The 22218-nt window shown below is 39.3% G+C and overlaps 1 protein-coding gene across 4 annotated transcripts in view; it reads left to right on the top strand.

Moving 5' to 3' along the window:
* The window catches only part of arid2 (AT-rich interaction domain 2), a 132705-nt gene that overhangs the window by 82155 nt on the left and 28332 nt on the right, over positions 1 to 22218 (top strand). For all 4 annotated transcript variants that reach the window (XM_087997007.1, XM_087997006.1, XM_043708678.2 and 1 more), the window contains 4 exons: positions 3332 to 3493; positions 8845 to 8917; positions 16750 to 16884; positions 17475 to 17656. In XM_087997007.1, the coding sequence (XP_087853133.1) occupies positions 3332 to 3493; positions 8845 to 8917; positions 16750 to 16884; positions 17475 to 17656 (552 nt within the window). The remainder of the gene's footprint in view (positions 1 to 3331; positions 3494 to 8844; positions 8918 to 16749; positions 16885 to 17474; positions 17657 to 22218) is intronic.

Here is a 22218-nt window from a genome sequence, read left to right on the forward strand (position 1 = left end):
GACTCTTTTCCCTGGAGCGTTGGAGAATGAGGGGTGACCCTATAGAGGTGAATAAAATCATGAGGGACATGGATAGGATAAATAGACAGTCTTTTCCCTGGCGTGGGGGAATCCAGAACTAGAGGGCATAGGTTTAGGGTGAGAGGGGAAAGATATAAAAGAGACCTAAGGAGCAACTTTTTCACACACAGGGTGGTGCATGTATGGAATGAGCTGGCAGAGGAAGTGGTGGAGGCTGGTACAATTGCAACATTTAAGAGGCATTTGGATGGGTATATGAATAGGAACGGTTTAGAGGGATATGGACCAGGTGCTGGGAGGTGGGACTAGATTTGCGTTGGATATCTGGTCGGCATGGACCATTTGGATGGAAGGGTCTGTTTCTATGCTGTACATCACTTTGACTCTATGACCGTCTCCTTAGCAATCGATCATCTGCAGTTGCGCCTATCTGCAATACTCCATTATGGCTATGAAGTCCTACCCTTGTATTTTATGTTGTCTTCCCACAAACAACACTGGTCGCCATCCAGGGCAAAGCATGATTGGCACCCCATTATCACAAGAGCACCACATCTATAAAATTCGGTGCAGCAACACAGAATATCCTTTTGCTATGGTTTTCAAATCTGACCTCTACTATCTAGTAACACAAGGGTGACCATTGCAGAAGGACCATTTACAGGTTCCTCCTCCAGTCACAGCAGACTTTTGATAGTTTTTATTTCATGGTGCTCTGTCACAAATGCCCTACCTGAACAGCATTGAGGAAGTACTTCGACCCCACTGACTCCAATGATTCCAGAAGTATTTCTTAATTCTGTAACCAAGCTGATTTCATTTAAAACAGTATTTGAAGCCAGGCTGTAGAATGAATGGGTTTTTATGCAATATTGGCATTTATTTGCAACCTAACAGTTTTTTTTAAAGGAAAGGGTAGTTTGTTGTTTTTTTGGGATTTATTTTGTTTTAAACTTGGGCAGAGGCACTCTTGACTGAGTAAGAGAGGTTTGTAGTTTCACTTTTAATTTTAGGTCATGTTTTAGTCCTGTGATGACTCTGGAACAGGATGGCTGTATAATAGTAGTGCTCCTGATAAGAGAAGAGCATAGTCAGTTAGGTTCTTTGAGGGATGAGTTAGTGTTGGGAGGGAATTCCAGAGCTTTCGACCGAGGCAACTAAAGACTTTGCCACCAATGATGGAATGTCTAAAATTGGGAATACACAAGATACCAGAATTATTTACAACATAGAACATTACAGTGCAGTACAGGCCCTTAGCCCTTGATGTTGCACCAACCTGTGAAACCAATCTAAAGCCCATCAAACCAACACTGTTCCATGATCATCCATATGTTTATCCAATGACCAATTAAATGCCCTTAAAGTTGGCCAGTCTACCAATGTTGAAAGCAGGGCATTCCAAGCTCTTACTACTCTCTAAGTAAAGAACCTACCTCTGACATCTGTCTTATATCTATCACCCCTCAATTTAAAGCTTTGTCCCCTCGTGCTAGCCATCGTCATCTGAGGAAAAAGGCTCTCCCTGTCCACCATATCTAATTCTCTGATTATCTTGTATGCCTTTATTAAGTCACTTCTCAACCACCACCTCTCTAATGAAAACAACATCAAGTCCATCAGCCTTTCTTCATAAGACCTTCCCACCATACCAGGCAACATCCTGGTAAATCTCCTCTGCATCCTGTCCAAAGCTTCCACATTCTTATAATGCGGCGACCAGAACTGTATGGAATACTCAGTGTGGCTGCACCAAAATTTTGTACAGCTGCAATATGACCTCATGAGTCCAAAACTCAATCCTTCTACCAATAAAAGCTAACACAGCATATGCCTTCCTCACAACCCTATCAACCTGGGTGGCAACTTTTGGGGATCTATGCACATGGACACCGAGACCTCTCTGCTCATCCACACTACCAGGAATGTTAGTATTAGCCCAATACTCTGTATTCCTATTACTCCTTCCAAAGTGAATCATCTTTCTCTTTTTTCTGCATTAAACCCCATTTGCCTCCTCTTGCCCCAGCTCTGCAGCATATCTATATCTCTCTATAACCTGCAACATCCTTCTGCACTCCACAGTTCTACTGACTTTAGTATCATCCACAAATTAGAGGAACGGCATTGTCACAAAGGGTTTGAACGCAAGGTTGAGAATTAATACGTCAAGATGTCGCTTGACAGGTTGCCAAAGTAAACCATCTGACACAGAGGTGATGGGGGAATGGACCATGGTGCAAGTTAAGACATCTGCAACAGTGTTTTTAATAATCTTGAGTTTACAGACTGTAGAGAGTGGGAGACCATCTAGAAATACATTAGAACATCTTTAATTCTAGAAATAACAAAGAAATAAATTAAAAGTTTCCATAGCAGATGAGATAAGGCAGGAGCAAAGTCAGGCAATGTTTTTATGAATGTGAAATTAGAGGGTCATCTCTGGATTTAATGTTATGCCAAAGTTGTGAGCAGACTGGTTTAATTTTAACTGTTCACAGGGAGAGGGGTGGAATCATTCACATTGGAGTGGTGACTGAAAGCATTGGCTTCTGTCTTCCCAATATTTAATTGTAGTACATCTTTCCTCCCCCAGTCTAGATGTCAGGAAAACAGTGATAATGGAACAAAATGGAGGAGTCTGGAGAGTTATTGATGAAGTAGTGCTAGATATCCTCAAAGTGCATGTGAAAACTAACTGTGCCTTTAGATGATATAGTCAAGAGGCAACCTGGAAGTTAGAAGTGAGGGGAGACCAAGGATAGATCCTTGAGAGACAGAAATAACAATGCAGGATTGGGAAGGGAAACCATTGCGAGTGATTCTCTGGTACAAGTAGAAAAGAATGACAGGTGAAAGTTCTAACACCCAACTGGGATGAACGTGGACAGGCTTCTGAGGAAAATGATGTGGCAACTGTTAAAGGATGCACATAGCTGGAGAAGGAGGAAGAAAAACTTACCTTTTTTGTCATTGGTGTGTGGCATGACATTTGTGAGTTTAAGAACTATCTTGGTGCTGTTGCAAGGAGCTTTGGGGTATTAAGCACAGATTTAGGAAAGAGACCTACCTGACAATTTCTTGCGAAGAAAGAGAGGAGAGCTTGGGCATGGATGAGTAGTTTGCAAGATTGATGGGGTCAAGTAGTGGCTTTCTGAGGAGTGGACTGACAGCAGCAGACATCCAAAGTTCTCAACATGTTCTCATTGTGAACCAACTTAATGTCCAAATAAAATGAGAAAACATTAATGAAAGCCAAATTCCACTTTAGTTTTGTTTTGTTTAATAAGCAATTGCTTTTTCTTATCAGATATGTTGGTGTGTCTTGTGTCGGTGGATATCCAGTCATTTGAGTCTGATGCAGTGAAATTAATTGAATATCAAAGTTCTAACCATCAAGTGATCTCCGAAATCAGACTACAAGCTATGGAGCATTTGCAACATGGACCAGCTCATGGCGTGACAGCTTCAGGTATGTCCCTAGTGGTGATAAGAGAATTTAAAATGCTAGAAAATGAAATTCTATTTATTTAAAAAAAAAATTAGCAAGGTAATATGGATGAATATTCTAATGTTTCATTGGTAATTTTGATTTTGGTTTCCATGTTGGAAAGTGTTCAGGCATAGATAGATATCAGTTGAGTACCATATCAGATTTTTGATAATGCGTCCACATAGCCTAATAATCAGTTTCTTGGAACCTGAACAAAAGTCATTGTCTCAGCTTTCTTTATTGAGGGGAGAAGTTTAAAATGCCATGTTTTGAAACTGACAGCTAATAATATTGGCAGCGGAGAGCAGAGGTGGCCGTTGTGAAAATTGTTATAAGCCCAGGAATGATAAAAGTTCTTCAAATTATGTATCTCGATACTCATCTGTGCAAGTACCCCTTCTTGTGTCGTCAGTGCTTACTGTTTAAAGATTTTGTTTTAAAAATTGGTAAACGTAATCAAGATTTTAAAGCTTGTCAATCATAATGCCTTGTTCTTATTCAGCAATAAAAGGCATATCAGCAATGAGATTTTCTTTATGTAAAAGTAAATAGTCAGGATTCAAATTAATGTTCAAATTAAAGTGCTGAAAAAAGCAGTTTTTTATAGAGTTTCCAATCTTGTTATTTGGATCTTGCAGAAAGTAAGTTTAATCTCTCACTGTGTTTGCTGCAGGCCCATAGCACAACAGCATTCAGTTTATCACAAATTGACAGACCATACTTTGTATTTGATTGTGCTTGATACGGACTGAAAATTTCCTTGAATCAAATGTTTAATTCCCCATGTGTATGTGAACTGTCTGCATAAACCATGATCGGCTTGAAATCGAACTGACCTACAGTCATCACAACTAGAGAAAAATATCTGACTGAATTAATGATGATAGAGGTCTTCCATTTTTAAATACTGCATTGGAAAGTATTTTGTACACATGAGCCTTTCCCTACACTTAATAAAATCACAAGAATTTTGCCGGTGTGACATTTGTAAATTTGTGAGCTATTTTGTTTCCATGTTTTATTTAATTTTCTTTTTTCAGATTTATATTTTCCACATACAAACACTTGGGTCTCCCTAACTGTACATGTACAACATTTAATAAGCACAAAGTTGCACTTATTTCTCCCCACAGGACCCCCTGCATGGTATGGGTTGTTTCCTCAATATTGGCTTGGAACTTAAACCTATATTGCCCATTTCTTCCTTCTCACATTTCATCCTTCTCTGCTGAAGAATTCTGCCTTTCTTTTGTAGAATTTAACTTTTTGCTGCTGGGTGATTCAAAGTAGTCTTGATCATTTCACTTGTTACAAGCCAAGTAAACAGCAGGATCTTCAAATCACCCCATGACCTTGGTTGGGTTAGTTTGCCTCAGAAGAAAAATGAGTTTAGGAATGTTCTGGTCATGGCTATTATGGGTTCAGCAGAAGGAGATGAAAGTAATGCCCTGGAAAAGCTAAACTTTTCAATAATGTAGACAAAGACACCAAGCTACCCAGTCACAAATCAGTTTCTATAGATTTACCTGATGGCTATTTCTAAATTTCTTTGCACTGTGATCTGCTTTATTTAAAAATCATAAAATTGTCGTAGTCTAAGCTTATGGCTGTTGGATATATAGAGATGTTGACAAACTACCAGTGTTAACAGAGCATCTTGAGCAGCAGTTAGTAAATATCACTTGGGGACCTCGTCAACTAATGTTCAATCCCTTGATGTTCTCTAAGCTTGTTTGTAAATCTTCTTTGCAATTTGGAGTTTATAACCTCCCAATAAATTATTGGGCTTCGTCCCAAGCCAAACACTTGGCCTTTATTCCTAACCAACATGAACCACAGTACGGCTGCTGGAAAATGACTGCCATCTTTCTTTGTTCAACAGCAGAGACCAGGCATATTCTCACAGAGAGGAAGGAAAATTTGGAGGGATGTTTTTCCCGGGGCCTTGTTCATGACTTCCTCGTGACTTGGAGAATGGTCTGTGGCGAGGGGAGACCTGAAAAAGTGTAAGGGGAGAAAATACAAATTTACAACAAAACTTAGAAGCATTGTAGTTTTAAACTGGGCAGTAGGGATTTGTTCACTGTGGTTATTGTTTAATTTGATATTTAGATGTGCACATCTGTGTCCCCAATGATCTACCTTTTCAAGCTTCCATGGGTGGAAGACCTGTTTTTGAAGGAGGAATGGAAGTTGCCCACTGTAATTTCTGTTCTCCAAAGAATAGCTTTCTGGTACAAACCTGTTGATCCTGCCATGGCAGAATGTCTTAATACTGCTTGGGGGTGGATGGTGTGGGAGGCAGTGATGGGTGGATGGGATGATTGGGTCGTGTCAAGGGAAATAGCAGGTGCTTTAATGGGTAGTCAAGCTGAAAAAGAAACAGTTGCCAGCTGTGTTTGGCGAGTTGATTTTTATCTTTGCAAGCTGAAAAACAAAATGCTAGGCAGTTTACAAGTAATACCATTGGCTATCCTTTCATCTGCAGCCTTTGTTTCTTCCTCTGCTTTCTCATTTAATTTGTGGCTTGTTTCCTCACCAGCAGCTAGATACAAAAGGTGTTTTTAATTTCCTTCCTGAATTCTGTTCATTTAGTCATCTTAATGTTCAAGTAACAGTATTTGACAAATACTTTGAAGGTGAAATGGGCTAAAAAGCTTGTGTTCTCTCTGCTAAATATTAACTGCAACAGCAATAATTTACCATTTTGGAGAAGATTTGCAGCAACAATTTACATTTATATAGCTCTATTAATATAACAAAATGTCCCAAGGCACTTTAGAAATGTTATAACATAATTTAACACTGAGCCACATGACATTAAGCCATGCAATCAAGTTTCATCAAAGAGATAGATTTTAAGGAGTGCCTAAAGCTGGGAAGATGAAGTTTAGTGAGACAGTTTCAGAGCTTAGGACTATGGCATCTTAAGACATTGCCACCAATGACAAGAAATTAAAACTGGAAACACTGGAGCCAGAATTGGCAGAGCTCAAAGGTTTTGTGTGTGCTCGGAGAGGGTAGTTACAAAGCTAGAAGAGATCACAGCGCTGGTGAAGATGTAAGGCCATGAAGGGATTTGAAATACACATGGGAATTTTAAAATGTCACAAGTGTGGGTTAACTGGGCATCAGTATAGCTGAGCAAGCTTGGGAAATGGCTGAGCGAGACAAATCAGTACACAGGGTTGCAGGGATTGTGGAGGGTGGAATACGAGAGGCTGCCAGGAGTGCATCAAAGTTTTCAAAGCAAGATGTAGTAACGGAAGGATAGTGGTTTCAATAGCAAGTAAATTGGGGCAAAGCCAGGCTTAGATTATTTTATGAAGTTGCAAATAGGTAGTCGTAGAGCTAGAATAGTCTCATCTTGGGGTCAAATTAACTCCAAAGATTTGCAGAGCCTGGTTCAGTTTTGGATAGTTGTCAGATGGCTGGATCAAGTTGGTGATAAAAATAAAATTTATAACAGCAACTGCAAACAAAATCTTTTGTCATTCCATATGTTGTTTGAGGAAAATTACTACGGTATGTCATACAAGTAGTCTGATAATTAATAAACAGTGGAAAAACAAGAGGGGTATAGATGATTTTTGATGGTGGGCTTTTGCCCGAAACGTCGATTTTCCTGCTTCTCGGATGCTGCCTGACCTGTGCAGTTCAGCACCATTCTAATCTTGACCCTGTTTTGGCTATTGCTGGATGAAAATCTGATTGGAAGGATTAAAACAAAAAATTCATAGCAATGTGACTTTAGTTTTAATTGGTTGACGAGCTTAATGTCTGTGGAGCCAAAGGGCGGTTTGCTATAGTGGTGTCAAGCGTGGTATTTTCTTTTTGAGAACAGTTTTGCAAGCAATGTGATGCAGAAAACACAGTGCTTGAAGTAACAAAGCCATTAACTGTATGAGCTCCAGGAGGAGCTATAGGAAGAAAAGTTTGGTTGGTCATTTATGTACATAGAAAGAAAGATTGACCGCCCTTACAAAATGAGCTGAGAGAGGGTATGGTAGGGGGAGATGAGACAGAAACTGGAGAAAGGTGGAATTCAGAGTTAAGCCAAGAGTGATCCTTGGAGGAAGTTTGCTCTGGTTAAAAGTGGAAGGTACAGAAGCAGCAGAGGCAACTGAATGGATAATCAAGATTTTTGTAACAAAAATAGCTATGTACTCCTTACACGTAACTGGGGAGATGAGGGTAGAGGAAACAGCGGAGAGTGGTTTAAGAAGACTGTGTCATTCTGAAGTAGTGTTATCAAAAGCTTTCCTTGATATCTTTAAACATTGGGTAGTTTTAGCAATGGAGGGCAAGATTCAATGGTACTGACAATCCAACCAGATTTGACAACAGATCATTTAAAAGCAGATAACTGCCAAAGTTGCTCATGTTCATTAACTTAAATGGCATGATAATAGCAGATATACCAGACTCTAGTGCGAATGTAATGATTTTAGCAAGAACAAGGACATCATTGGTGACAGGGAATGATTTGCAAAACTAATAACTGCAGAAATATAATGACACATTGGGAATATGAAAGTACAGTTATACTAGACTTGAGGCAAGGCTTTTACGGGGGTGCGTCAAGTGGGTGATGTACAGAGTAAAATGGGTTTTTGGGGATGGGTTAAGAGGACTATGATAAGAGTATGTAGGTAGATGATAAGGGATGTCTTATCAAGTCAGTGTTGTTAGAATAGGAGTGATAAGGCCATATAAGATATCAGGTGTGATAACTGAAGAGTTGATGGCTGGCCTAATTGCATTTTGATGCTGTTTTGAGCAGGAAGCAATGAACTGACTGAGCGCAATGGAAAGATTGCTTTTGTTTATTTTACATGCCACTACTTCTGGTTTCTGTATCTCATCTTCCTTTGTTGGCCAAATGATCTTGGGAACTGCAAACCTTTATTCCACTGACCTGTTACGCCACCTGCTGGTGCAGAAACGCCACATCATCTGAGTAATTTCAAGGTGTTATCCCAGTATTAATGGGAGGGAGCGCCACTTACTATGCAGAAGGTCACATAAGAGCATGTGGGTACGTTTGAAAGTATCTACCAGCATGCATACAATCAGGTAAACCCAAGTGTTTATATGCAAATTTGTGTTTGGAGAACAGAACTTACAATGAGGATTAATTTCCCATTTATTTTCTGGTTGGAAAGTATGTTCCTAAGTTTAAAAACAATTTATGTAAAACAAATATTCAAGTTGCTTACCAGGAAAATAATTCTGTCCAAATGTCTTCATTATATATAATGGTATTCCTTCACCACTTTCCCTAATCCCAACCATCATATATCATCAATCTTTTGTTCTTGCTTGCACAGCAATAAGAGTTGGCTCTACATTGGCATCCCCACCAGGAATAGAAGTAGACAGTGAAAAGTTTGGCTGTCAGTGGTAAGTATAAATGGTCAAGAAAAATGATGTATAATTAGCTATTTTAACTGCGTGATTAGCAGCATGTTTAAAACCTTTGTGAGCAATATAAGTGAAAGAGTGTACAAAACAGAGATTCTTCGATCCAACTCTTCCATGCCAAAGAGATATCCTAAATTAATCTAATCCCATTTGCCAGCATTTAGTCCATATCCCTCTAAACCCTTCCTATTCGTATACCCATCCAGATGCCTTTTAAATGTTATAATTGTACCAGCTACCTCCACTTCCTCGGGCAACTCATTCTATACATGCACCACACTCTACCTGAAAAAGTTGCCTCTTTGGGTCTCTTTTAAATTCCACCCCCCACCTTAAACCTATGCCCTCTAGTTTTGGATTCCCCCATCCTGGGGAAAAGAGCTTGTCTATTTACCCTACCAATGATTTTATAAACCTCTAAGTTCACCCCTCCCCCTCCAAAGCTCCAGGGAAAACAGCCCTGGCCTATTCAGCCTCTCTGTAGCTTAAACCCTCCCACCCTGGCAACATCCTTGTAAAACTTTTCTGAACGCTTTCAAGTTTCATAACATCCTTCCGGTAGCAGCAGCTCACATTTACCTAAATTAAACTCCATCTGCCACTCTTCGGCTCGTTGGCCCATCTGATCAAGATTCCTTTTATACTCTGAAGTAACCTCCTTTGCTGCTCACTGCACCTACAATTTGCTGTCATCTGCAAGCTTATTAACCATGTCTCCTATATTTGCATCTAACTTATTTATACAACTGACGAAAAGCAGTTGTCCCAGCACCAATCCTTGTGGCACACTGCTGGTCACAGGCCTCCCAGTGTGGAAAACAATCCTCCACTGCTACCCTCTGTCTGTCTATACCTTCAAGCCAGTTCTGTATCCAAAAGGCTGGTTCTACCTGCATTCCATGTGATCTAACCTTGCTAACCAGTCTACTATGAGGAACACCTTGCTGATGTCCACAGAGATAGTGTCTAGTTTTTTTTTTTTGACAGTTTTTTAGCACTTCATGCATGCACTGTGCTCTTTAGGAAAGAATGAAATGTGTAGTAGAAGTTGCAATAAACTTTTGAGTATTTTTAAATCTGATTTGTGTTACTGTTTTTATCATGTAGCTCTTTGGCTGAGCCATATAACATTACAAAAAAAAAATTGTCTACATATTCGGTTATTTCTAAATGGTACAAAGATTGGTGGAGGGAGCAAGGAGGCTTCAGAAGAACAGACTAGGAGAGTGGGGAAAGGAGTGGCAGATACAATACTGTGGGAAAGTGAAAGGTTATGCTCTTTGGGAAGAATAGATGCATAGATTATTTTGTAAATGGGGAAAGCTTCAGAAATCTGAAGGAGTCCTAATTCAAGATTCTCAGGATCGTGCAGATTCAATTGGCAGTTAGTAAGGCAAATGCAATGTTAGCCTTCACTTACGTGGGCTAGAACACAAGAGCAAACATGTATTTCTGAGGCTGGATAAGACCATGGTCAGACTCCACTGGAGTTTGTCCAGTGGAGGTTTACAAGAATGATGAAGGGATGAAAGGCTTGTTACATGAGGTTGCAGACTCTGGTTCTGTACATGGAATCAAGATGGATGGGGGTGGGGGGATGGGAATCTCACTGAAACTTAAAGGATATGGGGAGGCTTAGATTCAGTGGACATAGGGAGGCGGCACGATTGCTCAGTGGTTAGCACTGCTACCTCAGTGCCAGGGATCCAGATTGAACAATTGGCTAACTATCTGTGTGGACTTATCATTCTCCCCATGTCTGTGTGGCTTTCCTCCGGGTGCTCCAGTTTCCTCCCACAGTCCAAAGATGTGCAGTTTAGGTGGGTTGTACTTGCTAAATTGCCCACAGTGACCAGGGGTTAGGTGTGTTAGCCATAGGAAATGTGGAATTATAGGGATCGGGTAGAGTGATGGTTCTGGGTGGGAAGCTCATCAGAGGGTCTGTGTGGACTCTAAGGTCCAAATGGCCTGCTTCCACACTGTAGGGATTCTATTCTATTCTATCCTACAGAGAAGATGTTTTCAATCATAGGAGAGACGAGGAACCAAGGGCACAGCCTCAGGATGAAGGGCCAAACCTTTAGAACGAAGATGAGGAATTTCTTCAGCTAGAGAGTGATTAATCTGTGGAACTCTCTGCACAGAATGCTGTGGAGGTCAAGCCATTGAATGTATTAAAAATAGTGTTAGGAAGATTATTGATAAGGTAAGGGGATCAAGGGTTAGGGGCTGAAAGCCGGACAATGAAGTTGAGAAACTTATCAGCGACAATCAAATATTGAGCAGATTTTATGGACATAATAGCCTAATTCTTCTCCTGAATCTAATGGTTCTGTCGTGTTCATAGTGGTTGACGGCATGAAAAATTTGAAATTATTCATAAAGAAACAACAGTATTGAGACTTAATTTTGATAAATTCACACTCTTTTAAAAATGTCATATCAAAAAGTGTGTTTGTATTTGTCTTCTGTAGTGCTGTACAATTTGAATAATCCCACGTAATGATATATTCGTATTACTTGAAGAACCCACAGTGATTATAAATTGTATGTGTACATTTACATTTTAAAAATGTGAACAACCACCATAAATTGGATTAAATATTTAAAGAGCTGTAAAGGACACATTTTAATTTGGTAGCAGTGACCCCAGTTTGTCACTGTATAAAAAATGTCAAAAAGTATATTTTTTTCTGTAATGCTGTACAATTTGAATAATCCCACTTAATGATACATTTGTATTACGTGAAAAATTCAGTGATTATAAATTGTACGTATACTTTTACATTTTAAAAATGCATATAGCCAACATAACTTGGATTAAATATTTAGAGCTGGAAAGAACACAAAGAAATAGTTCCACTATTTTAATTCTAGTTGGAATGTATAAGCTTGTTAATAATTCTCAAGTTGCCTTAATGGTGACTGACCTTTTTTTAAGTAGTGACAAACTGGGGGTCACTGCTACTAAATTAAAATGTGTTCTTTACAGCTCTTTAAATATTCAATCCAATTTATGTTGGCTGTTTGCATTTTTAAAATGTAAAAGTATACACACAATTTATAATCACTAAATTCTTCACGTAGTACATATGTATCATTAAGTGGAATTATTCAAATTGTACAGCACTACAAAAAAAATACAAAAATACTTTTTGGACATGACTTTTCTAATGAGTCCGAATTTATCAAAAATTAAGTCCCAGTACTGTTCCTTTATGGATAATTTCAAATCTTCCATGCCTTCAACCACTATGCACACCACAGAACCATCCGATACAGGAGCAGAATTAGGCCATTTGGTCTTCCAGATAATAAAGTTCTTACGTGAAATATACTTTAGACACTTGCAGCATATACAAAAGTGGTCCATTGTGTGGCTCCATTGTTTAGAGACTGGAGTTATAAGGAGAAGCTTCATAGGCTGAGATGTTTTTTTTCCCTGGAGCGTTGGAGGCTGAGGGGTTCGTAAAATCATGAGGGGCATAGATATGATGAATAGCCTAACTCTTTCCCCAGGATAGGGGAATCCAAAACTAGAGGGTATAGGTTTATGGTGAGAGGGGAGAGATTTAAAAGGGATGTGAAGAGCAACATTTTCACCGTATGTGGTGTGTATATGGAACGAGTTATCAGAGGACTTGGTAGAGGTGAGTACAATTACAACATTTAAAAGACATTTGGACATGTACATGGATAGGAAAGGTTTTGAATATGGATATGGGCCAAATGCAGACAAATGGGACTAATTCAGTTTAGAGAACCTGGTTGGCATGGACAAGTTGGGCCAAAGGCTCTGTGACTCTATAACACAAATGATTTCATCATGTTGCACATTGGGAAAAGTGCAAAAGCCATTTGCAAGGATGATATTATTAAAACTGAGACGTTATGCATCGGGAAACACGGACCTGTTTATGGCTCTTTTCCCTAGAAAAATGTTGAATTAGAAATGGTTAGCTGAAAGTTCTTACAAGAAATCTTGAAAGTATTTTTAGGTTGACATAACAAAGATGGTTCCATTTGTTGGAATACTGAAATTTAGAGGCCATCTAGGCCAGGTAGTCTCTTTAAATCTATTAACAATTTTAGAACAGACTTCTTTATCCCAAGTGCTGAGACTTGCCACCATGGAACTTGCTACCAGATGGAATGTTGAGATGACTTGCATCAGTACATTTAGAGATGAGCTAAATAAGTACCTACAGGAAAAGGAATTGGCAAGGTATTTTGATAGAAAGATGCAGTGAATAGAGGAATCATGTAAGAAGCAGAAGTGCTGTAAATTCTATGTAAATTGCTGAATTTTGATAAAAGTTCTTGGCTAACTCTTTTATAACTGATCTTGGAATGCTTTATTCTCATTGGATGCTAATTATGGAATGGGGTTCATTTTCTTACTAGCATACTAAGATTTACCAGAATTAATTCTCCAAAGAAATGTTCAGATTATTGTAACTCAGATTGTGTATTTTTAACATTACAATCTATACACCATATTCGTGCAATATTGGGATGCATAGAGATATCATACATTAGTTTTTACACTTGGAAACACAGGAGCGTAATTAGGCCATTCGGTCCCTTGAATCTGTTTTGTCTTTCGAGCTTGTGGTCCATCATTTACCTCAATACCATCTTTTACACTATCCACAAATCCCTTGATATAACTAATGACTAGAAATCTAGCAATACTTGTCTTGAAGTTACTTGATAACCGAGCTTCCATGGCACTGTGTAGTAGAGAATTCCAAAAAGTGCCTCCCATCCCCGTCACGGAATTGCTCGTAATCTCAGTTCTGATTGGCTTGCCTTTTGCTTTGAGAGTCGGTCTCCTGATTGTCAACCCCATAAGGCAACATCCTTCCTGCATCTAAATCTATCTTTTTTTTTAAGAATGTGATAAGTTTGAGGTTGTCTGTTATTCTTCTAAAGACCAGAGAATACAGGTTCTGTCTCCTCATAAGATGGTTCTACCATCCTCAAAATTGACCTAGTGAACTTCCACTGCCATGGCAAGTTTATCCTTCCCCAGGTAAGCAGACGAGAAGTGCACTCACTAATCCAATTGCGGTCTCACCAGTATTCTAAACAATTGAAGCAAGACCCTTTTGTCCTTGTACTCAAATCTTCTTGCAATATAGGTAACGTATTGTTTGCCTTATAAATTATTTACTGTACTTGTATGCTTGCTTTTGGTGACTTACAACCACAGGCAGCTAGATTTAGACATCAGTGCTTTGTAACCTGTTACAATTTAAGAAACACTCTAACTTTGTTTCTCCTACCAAAATGGATGCTGTCACACATATTGCATTATACTAATTGTGCCATGCTCTTACCACCCATTCAGCCTGTGTAAATTCTGGTGAAACCTCTTTGCACTATCCTCACAACACTCATTCTCATCAAGTTTTGTATTATCTGAAAATATTAATTTATTGGCAATATTACACCTGTACCCGCATTCACTTTGTTGATGTGGATTGTGAGCTCGGGCTGAAGCACTAAGCATTCAGGTACCCTCATGGTAATAGCCAGCCAGCCTGAGAATAACCCACTTATTCCTACCATTTGCTTTTTTCCTGTTAATTAATCCTCAATCCTTGCTAGTGTGTAATCCCAATCCCCGAGTGCTTTAATTGTATTTACTAACCTCCCAAGTCATAATTTCCTCAATGCAAGGTGGGTTTTTTTCCCCTCTCCACAGATGCTGACAGACCTGTTGAGTATTTCCAGCTTTGTTTCTGTTAAGAATTCCTGCATCTGCAGTATTTTGCTTTACGCTGTCCTATGATTTAACTCTGGGATATAGCAAACTGGTTATGTTATAGAACTTGGAATATAAATATGTATTAGTTCAAGAATTTGAAAGCCATTTTGAAAAACAAATGTTTGGTACAAGTGATCATGACCCTGTTTCAGTCATTTGCCTATGATCTGTAGACAAATATTTTTTGTAGAAAGAAATCATACACAATGATATTTGCAGCACTGACTGAAAGGGCAAAAGTGCCAAAGAGCAAGAAAGTTACTGGGAAGCTGTCAAATCCAATGACTTATTACAAATACTTTGTAAATGAATGAATTCATTGAAAAAACAGCCTGCAAAGTAGAGATGTGAGAAATACCTTTTTTTTTCCCACCCAGAAGGTGGTGGCAATCTGGAACCCACTGCCTGGAAGGGTAATAGAAGCAAAAATCCTCATAACATTTAAGTGTGCACTGCGATGCCAAGGCATACAAGGCTATGAGCTAAGTGCTGGAAATAGGGATCAGAAAAGTTAGATAATTTGTTTTTGATCATTGTGGATGCGATAGTCTGAGGGGGTGTTTTTCTGTGCTGTAAATTAACTTCAGAGAGAATGTGATTTAGATCTGGGACGAGGTCACAGAACATGTGGAGTAAGCCTTCACAGTACTCTTTGGTGAATTCACTGTGTGTAGTGCTGAAATTTGCATTTACCATGCAATCAGCTATATGCTATTTGCTAATGGGTTACCTTTTATTTTTACTCTAAAGTATACAAAAAGTATCATGCAATGACTGTATCTTACAAGTGAGTCGAGTGACTTCTTGAGAATATTTGACTTGGTCATCACTATTATGTGTAAAGTTGACTGTAGTTTACTTAATTGTTGACGGTAGGCTAAGATGTGTATTTGAATAAGTGCTGATTAAGTATGAATCTTCAAAAAAAATAACTGCAGATGCTGTAAATCAGAAAAAGAAACTAGAATTGTTGGGGAAAAACTCAGTAGGTCTGGCAGCATTTGTAAAGAAAAAGCAAGGTTAATGTTGAAGGTCCAATGATCCGTCTTTAGAATTGACATTTAAAAAAAAATTATTCATGGGATTTGGGTGTCACTGGCTAGGCCGAGGGCAGCTTTTACCATCCCTAATTGTCCAGTTATGTTCACCACATTGTTGTGGGTTTGGAGTCACGTAAGCCAGGCCAGGTAAGAATTCCTTCCCTAAAGGGCATGAGTGAACCAGCTGGGTTTCATGGTCATCATTAGACTCTTAATTCTAGATACTTAAATTTAAATTTATATTCAAATTTCACCATCTGCAATGGCAGGATTTGAATCCACGTCCCCAGAATATTACCAGGATCTCTGGATTAATAGTCTAGCAATAGTTCTGCTAGGCCAACAACTCCCATAGTCCATATCTGCAATGCTACATAATATCTCTTTGGCTAGAAATTATTTCAGCCAAAGAGTGGCGAATCTATGGAATTCACTGCCATGGAAGGCCGGGGAGGCCAGCTCATTGAGTATATTTAAGATGGAGTTGATTGTCTAGGGGATCAAGGGTTATGGGGAGAAAGCAGGAGAATGGAGTTGAGAAACTTGTCAGCCATTATTGAAAGACAAAACTCAATGAACTGAATGGTCTAAATTCTGCTGCTATCGTCTTATAACTTTTTATAGTTTAAAAAAAAAATCTTTTCAAGAAGTGGATCAAATATGACATACAAACTTTTAGCAGTAAATTTTGTAGCTTACTGAAACTGCATTTTCTGGTTTCTTGAATGGAAGTTCGAAAATAGTTAGAAAAAATAATTGATAGGGCAGGTTTTTGCAACTTTCCCAAAGTTAAGTAGCTGAAACGAAGTGCCATTTTTGTCATGTAACTCTGATAATATTCTGGATTCTATAATTCTATACTAATTAAATTGTAGCAAGTTGAAATAATTATCATTAGAATTTTTTTTAAGAATTCTGTTTGCTGTCACCGAAGAATGTACTTTGCTAATTCAATTTTAGAAATTTCCTTTTCTGAAATTTGTGTCTTGCTTATTCAGGTTAAACGCACATTTTGAGACATCCTTGGAAGGCTCAATTTCACGACTGGATCTCTATTCTGAATATCTTTCTGTGTGCAGTAAATTAGCTCGGGGTGGAATTCTGACATCAACAGGTTTTAATAAGTGTCTGAGGTATGTTGAACTAATTGAAGAAAGGAAAAGCTATTTCTCATCAAGCACCCCCATCCTCATCACCACTGTTAACCTGTTTAAGAAAGTCAGTATACTTTTAGTGGGGTGGAGGCGAAATGGAATGAAGTTCCTCAAACAATTCCTCAAGGGCAGCAAAATGTTTACATTTTTGGTGACACACATATCTTAAGGATAATGACTGCATGTTTGTAAGACTTGTTCCTGCCATTTTTCAATTGATTATCTAGCTTGGTGCATGAGAGAGCCAAATACAGCAAGGTTTTGACAGCATTAGGAAGACAATCTTTGACATTTCTAGTTTTTCCTGTGGTGCAATGTAGCCTCTGTTTCTCACGATTGAACTTATGTCTGAATCCCTGCTTGCTCCTTGCTGTAATTGTCTTAATTAGGTATTAATGCTTCCCTGTGAAAAATAAATTGGAAGAAATCTGTCACAGTATCCCAGTCAGTATCAGTTATGAATCTTAAAAGCAATTGTTACATTGTTCAACATGAATAGCTTTTAGTTTAAAAACACTGAATTGGTTGCTTACAAAACTTGACACGTTTTCTTTTGTTTTGTATGCAAGGACTCTATTTCCAACCTGTATAGTAAAACGAATTGAAGATCCCAATAACAGCGGGCAAGCACAAATACACATAGTAGGTATCCAAAGAAGGGCTATACCACTTCCCATGCAGTCACACTACCAACAATCACCAACTGCTCCCTCCATTACGGCAGAGATAACACAGAATCCAGCTCCCTCAGGTAAGTTGCTTATTAATAAATCTAAATGAGTTAACATTTTCTATTGGAAAAATCCCACACTTGGGCATTTCTGTAGGAATTTTGAATAAATAAATAGTGCCAGAGCAATTAATGGAATTGAGAGTTGGTAAATCCTCTGAATCTGATGACCGCGGAACTAGACATATCTGCAGACTCTCCAGTACAAAGAGAGTGTTGGTGCTTGGTTCTGATCTTCCAGAATTCTTTAGGTCCTATTGATTGGAATGTAGTACATTGAACTCTGCTATTCAAAACAAAAAGGAGGGAGGCCATGATGATACTACAGTTATAGTATTGTATGCTGTTTTGGTCATCTTATCCAAGAAAGATATACTTGCCATGAGGGAAGTCACTGCACTGGGTCCTTGCATAATGGCATTATCCTATGGGGAGAGTTTGAATAGACTGTGGGGGATACAAGACATGATCTCATTAGATCATTGGATCTCATCTCTGAAGAGAAGCAGGCAAGGTGAGGACTTTGTGACAGATAGTCAGCATCCAAGGTGACAGTGAGCTTTTAAAGTATTGAATGTACATAAGATAATATAGATAAGGGATAACCAGTCGATGTGGAGTATTGGATTTTCATAAGACTTTTTTTAACCCTCAAAAGGTGAGGCAAATTTAAAGCACATGAGAAGGGCAGTATATTGGTATAGATTGAGAATTGGTTGACAGATAGGGAACAGCGTAAATAAATGGATCATTTTCCAAATGGCAAGCAATGACCTGGTGAGGTACTATGAGGATCAGTGCTTGTGCTCTAGTTTTTCACAGTATGTGTACATGGCCTTGATGAGGGAGTGAAATGCAATATTTTCAAGCTTGCTGATGACACAAGATTGGGTGAGATTGAGAGTTGTGAGGCGGATGCAAGGATGCTTCCAGGCATTTGAGACAAGTTTGAACGAGTGGGCAAACCTAGTGAAGGCAATACAACGTGACTAAATGTGAAGTTATGCACTTCAATATGAAAAGCAGAAAGGAAGAGTAATATTTAATGGTGATACGTTGGCAAGTGTGGATGTATAAAAGGATCTGGGTGCCCTTGTAGACTAGTCAATTAAAGTAGTCAGGCGGTGAAACAAGCAATTACGGAGGTAAATGAGATATTGTGAGACCACACCTGGAGCATTCTGAACAGTTTTGGTCTCCCTACCTAAGAAAGGACATACATGCAAAAGAGGCACTGCAGTAAAAAACTTCGCTGATTGATACCAGGGATGACAAGACAATTCTTTGAGGTGAGGACCGTTTGACGAGGCCTGTAGTCACAGGAGTTCAGAAGGATGAGAGGAAATCTGACTGAAACAGTCTATCAATGTTGGACCAACTCTAGATGAAGAGGCTAGGGAAACTGCGGCTAGTATCTCACCACCTGACACCCCAAAATCTATCCACCATCTACAAGGCACAAGTCAGAAGTGTGATAGAATATTTCCCTCTTGCAGTTCCAACAATACTCAAGCTTGATACCATCCAGGACAAAGCAACCTGCTTGATTGGCACCACATTGACAAATATCCAATCCTTCCACCACCAGCACTAAGTATCAGTGTGTGTGCTGTCTACAAGCTGCACTGCAGAAATTCACCAAAGGTCCTCAGACAGTAGCTTCCAAACTCAAGACCACTTCCACCTAGAAGGACTAGGGCAGCAGGTACTTGGGAAAACCACCACCTGCAAGTTCCCCTTCAAACCACTCATCAACCTGGCTTGGAAATATATCACTGTTCCTTCACAATCGTTGGTTCAAAATTCTGGAATTCCCTCCTTACTGGCATTGAGTCAACCCACAGCAAGTGGACTGCAGTAATTCAAGAAGGCAGCTCACCAACCCTTTCTCAAGGGCCAATAGGGATGAGCCAGTGACGCCCAAGTCCCACAAATAAATTTAAAACAAGGATGTTTTCCTTGGCTGGAGATTCTTGAACAAGGGGATGCAGCAGCAGACACAGGGCTGGCCATTTAAGACTGAGATGAGAAAACATTTGTTTGCTCAGAGGTTAGGGAATCTCTAGAACTCTCATATCGCAGAAGTCTGGGGATGTCAATTCACTGAATATGTTCAAGTAAGATTTTTAGGTTTTAAAGTGGGCGGCACAGTGGCACAGTGGTTAGCACTGCTGCCTCACAGCGCCAGAGACCCGGGTTCAATTCCCGCCTCAGGCGACTGACTGTGTGGAGTTTGCACGTTCTCCCCGTGTGTGCGTGGGTTTCCTTCGGGTGCTCCAGTTTCCTCCCACAGTCCAAAGATGTGCAGGTCAGGTGAATTGGCCATGCTAAATTGCCCTTAGTGTTAGGTAAGGGGTAAATGTAGGGGTATGGGTGGGTTACGCTTCGGCGGGTCGGTGTGGACTTGTTGGGCTGAAGGGCCTGTTTCCACACTGTAATCTAATCTAATCAAAGGCATTAAGGCATAGGAGGAGAAAGCAGGAATATGACATTTGGATTCAAGATCAGCTTATATTGAAAGGTGGAGCAAACTTACAGGGTAGCATGGCCTACTCCTTCTAGTTTTTATGAATCCAGATGGCATGTCAGCGTGCACAAGTGGAATGTACATCCTACAGTGTGCATGATGTCATTTACCTTAGTGCAGGTATGTGTGCATTTAGGAGAGTGCCCTTAATTTTGACGTTTTGACATCATTCTTCTTTCTAGGCACACTTGATGTTTAGTTTTGTTTCCCCTACCTTCTAGTCTGTCTCAGCTTTTCTAATTCCTGTTGCCAGCTTAACTCCCTTCCAATTTGAGTTACCCTTCAAATTCCCATCTCCTTGACAAGTCAATTTAAACCAACCCTAACCGGACCAGTAAATCTCCCTGTGAGGGTATCAGTCCTAGTCTTGTTAAAACATAACATGTGACCCAGACAAACTAATCTGGAGAATATGACTGGCGACATAATTTTGAGCCCTGGATTTTAGAACTCGAGGTGGAGTCACTGCTGTGCATCTGCAATATATACATATAGATTTCTTAGAAAGGTGGTCACACTGCAGATTAGAAGCGTACATGCAGAGAGGGTATGAATGATTACTCTGCAGACTAAGAAAATCAGTCTTGCAGTGTAAGAGGAACTGGGGCAAATTGGACCTGTACGAGCTAGGGCAGATTATGTTTTAACAGGACTGGGACTGATGCCCTTGCAGGGAGATTTACTGATCATGTTGGGATTGGTTTAAACTAGCTTGCCATGGGATGGGAACTTGAGGGGTAACTCAGATTAGAAGGGAGTTAAGCTGGCAACAAGGTGTAGAAAGTCTGAGAGAGACTAGAAGATAGGACAAACAAAACTAAACATAGAGTATGCCTTGAAAGAGAAAATGATGTAAAAAAGATAAAATTAAGGGCACTTTGCTTGAACGCACACAACACTTGCAATAAGGTAAATGATTTCAAGGTACAATAGAGGTAAATGGTTATGAGATAGTTACCACTACATAATCATGGTTGCATGGTGACAAGGGTTGAGAATTGAATATTCCAAGAGATTCTTTGTTTAGGAAGGACAGATGAAAAGGAGGTAAAATTGTGCTGATAATGAGATGAGATCAATACAAAGTAAAGGAGGATCTCAGAATGGGTGAAAAAATGTGGAATCTGTTTGGGTGAAACTGAGAAGCAGCAAGGACCAGCATTTGTTAGGTCACCCAAATAATAGGCTACCAAATGGTAGTGGTGGTATGAGGCCTGGGATAAATCAAGAGATGAGAAGATTGTAGCTTAAACAAAACGGTAATCATGAGTGCCTTTAATTTGTACATAGACTGGAGTGTCTTTGAGATGGTATTCGAGAGATCATTTTGAAGAACAAACTACAGGACTATTTTGGATCTAGTATTATGCTATGAGAAAAATCTAATTAATCTTGTTGTAGAAGCACCTTTTTAGGATTAATGTCTACAGTATGATCGAATTTTACATTGTTTGAAAATGAGGTGGTTCAATCTGAATTAAGGGTGTTAAATTTGTAAAAAGGGAAATTATGAAAGCATCAAGTACAAGTTGGCTGAGGTGGATTGGGAAAATACATTAAAAGGTATGATTGTACACAGGCAATAGAACATAGAACATTACAATGCAGTACAGGTCCTTTGGCCCTCAATGTTGCACCAATCTGTGGCTCGTCTTTAAAGAACTGTTAACTGGCTTATAGCAACAATAAATTCTGTCAAGATGCAAAATTTCTTAGAAGGTCAGTCAACAACACCTACATGCCATTCGGAATGACGATTGAATGGTAACCCTTATTGCAAGATGATTTGATTTTAAGAGTACTGAGATGTTGCTTTTATTCTTTAGGAGCTTAGTCAGACTGCATCTGGACTACTGTTGTGTAGTTAATGAGCTTTGAGAAGATTTGTAGCTTGGGTTGAGGTTCTGGATGTAGGTTTACTCACAGCTGGAAGATTTGATTTCAGACATTTCGTCACTACACTCGGTAATCTCTTCAGTGAGTCTCCGAATGAAGCACTGATGGTGTAGCCTGCTTTCTATTTATGTTTGGCTTTCCTTGGGTTGGTGATGTAATT

The sequence above is a fragment of the Chiloscyllium plagiosum genome, unplaced genomic scaffold (assembly GCF_037043375.1).
Source record: "Chiloscyllium plagiosum isolate Xiang-an unplaced genomic scaffold, Cpla_swu_hap1 HiC_scaffold_19, whole genome shotgun sequence".
NCBI classification, from domain to species: domain Eukaryota; kingdom Metazoa; phylum Chordata; class Chondrichthyes; order Orectolobiformes; family Hemiscylliidae; genus Chiloscyllium; species Chiloscyllium plagiosum.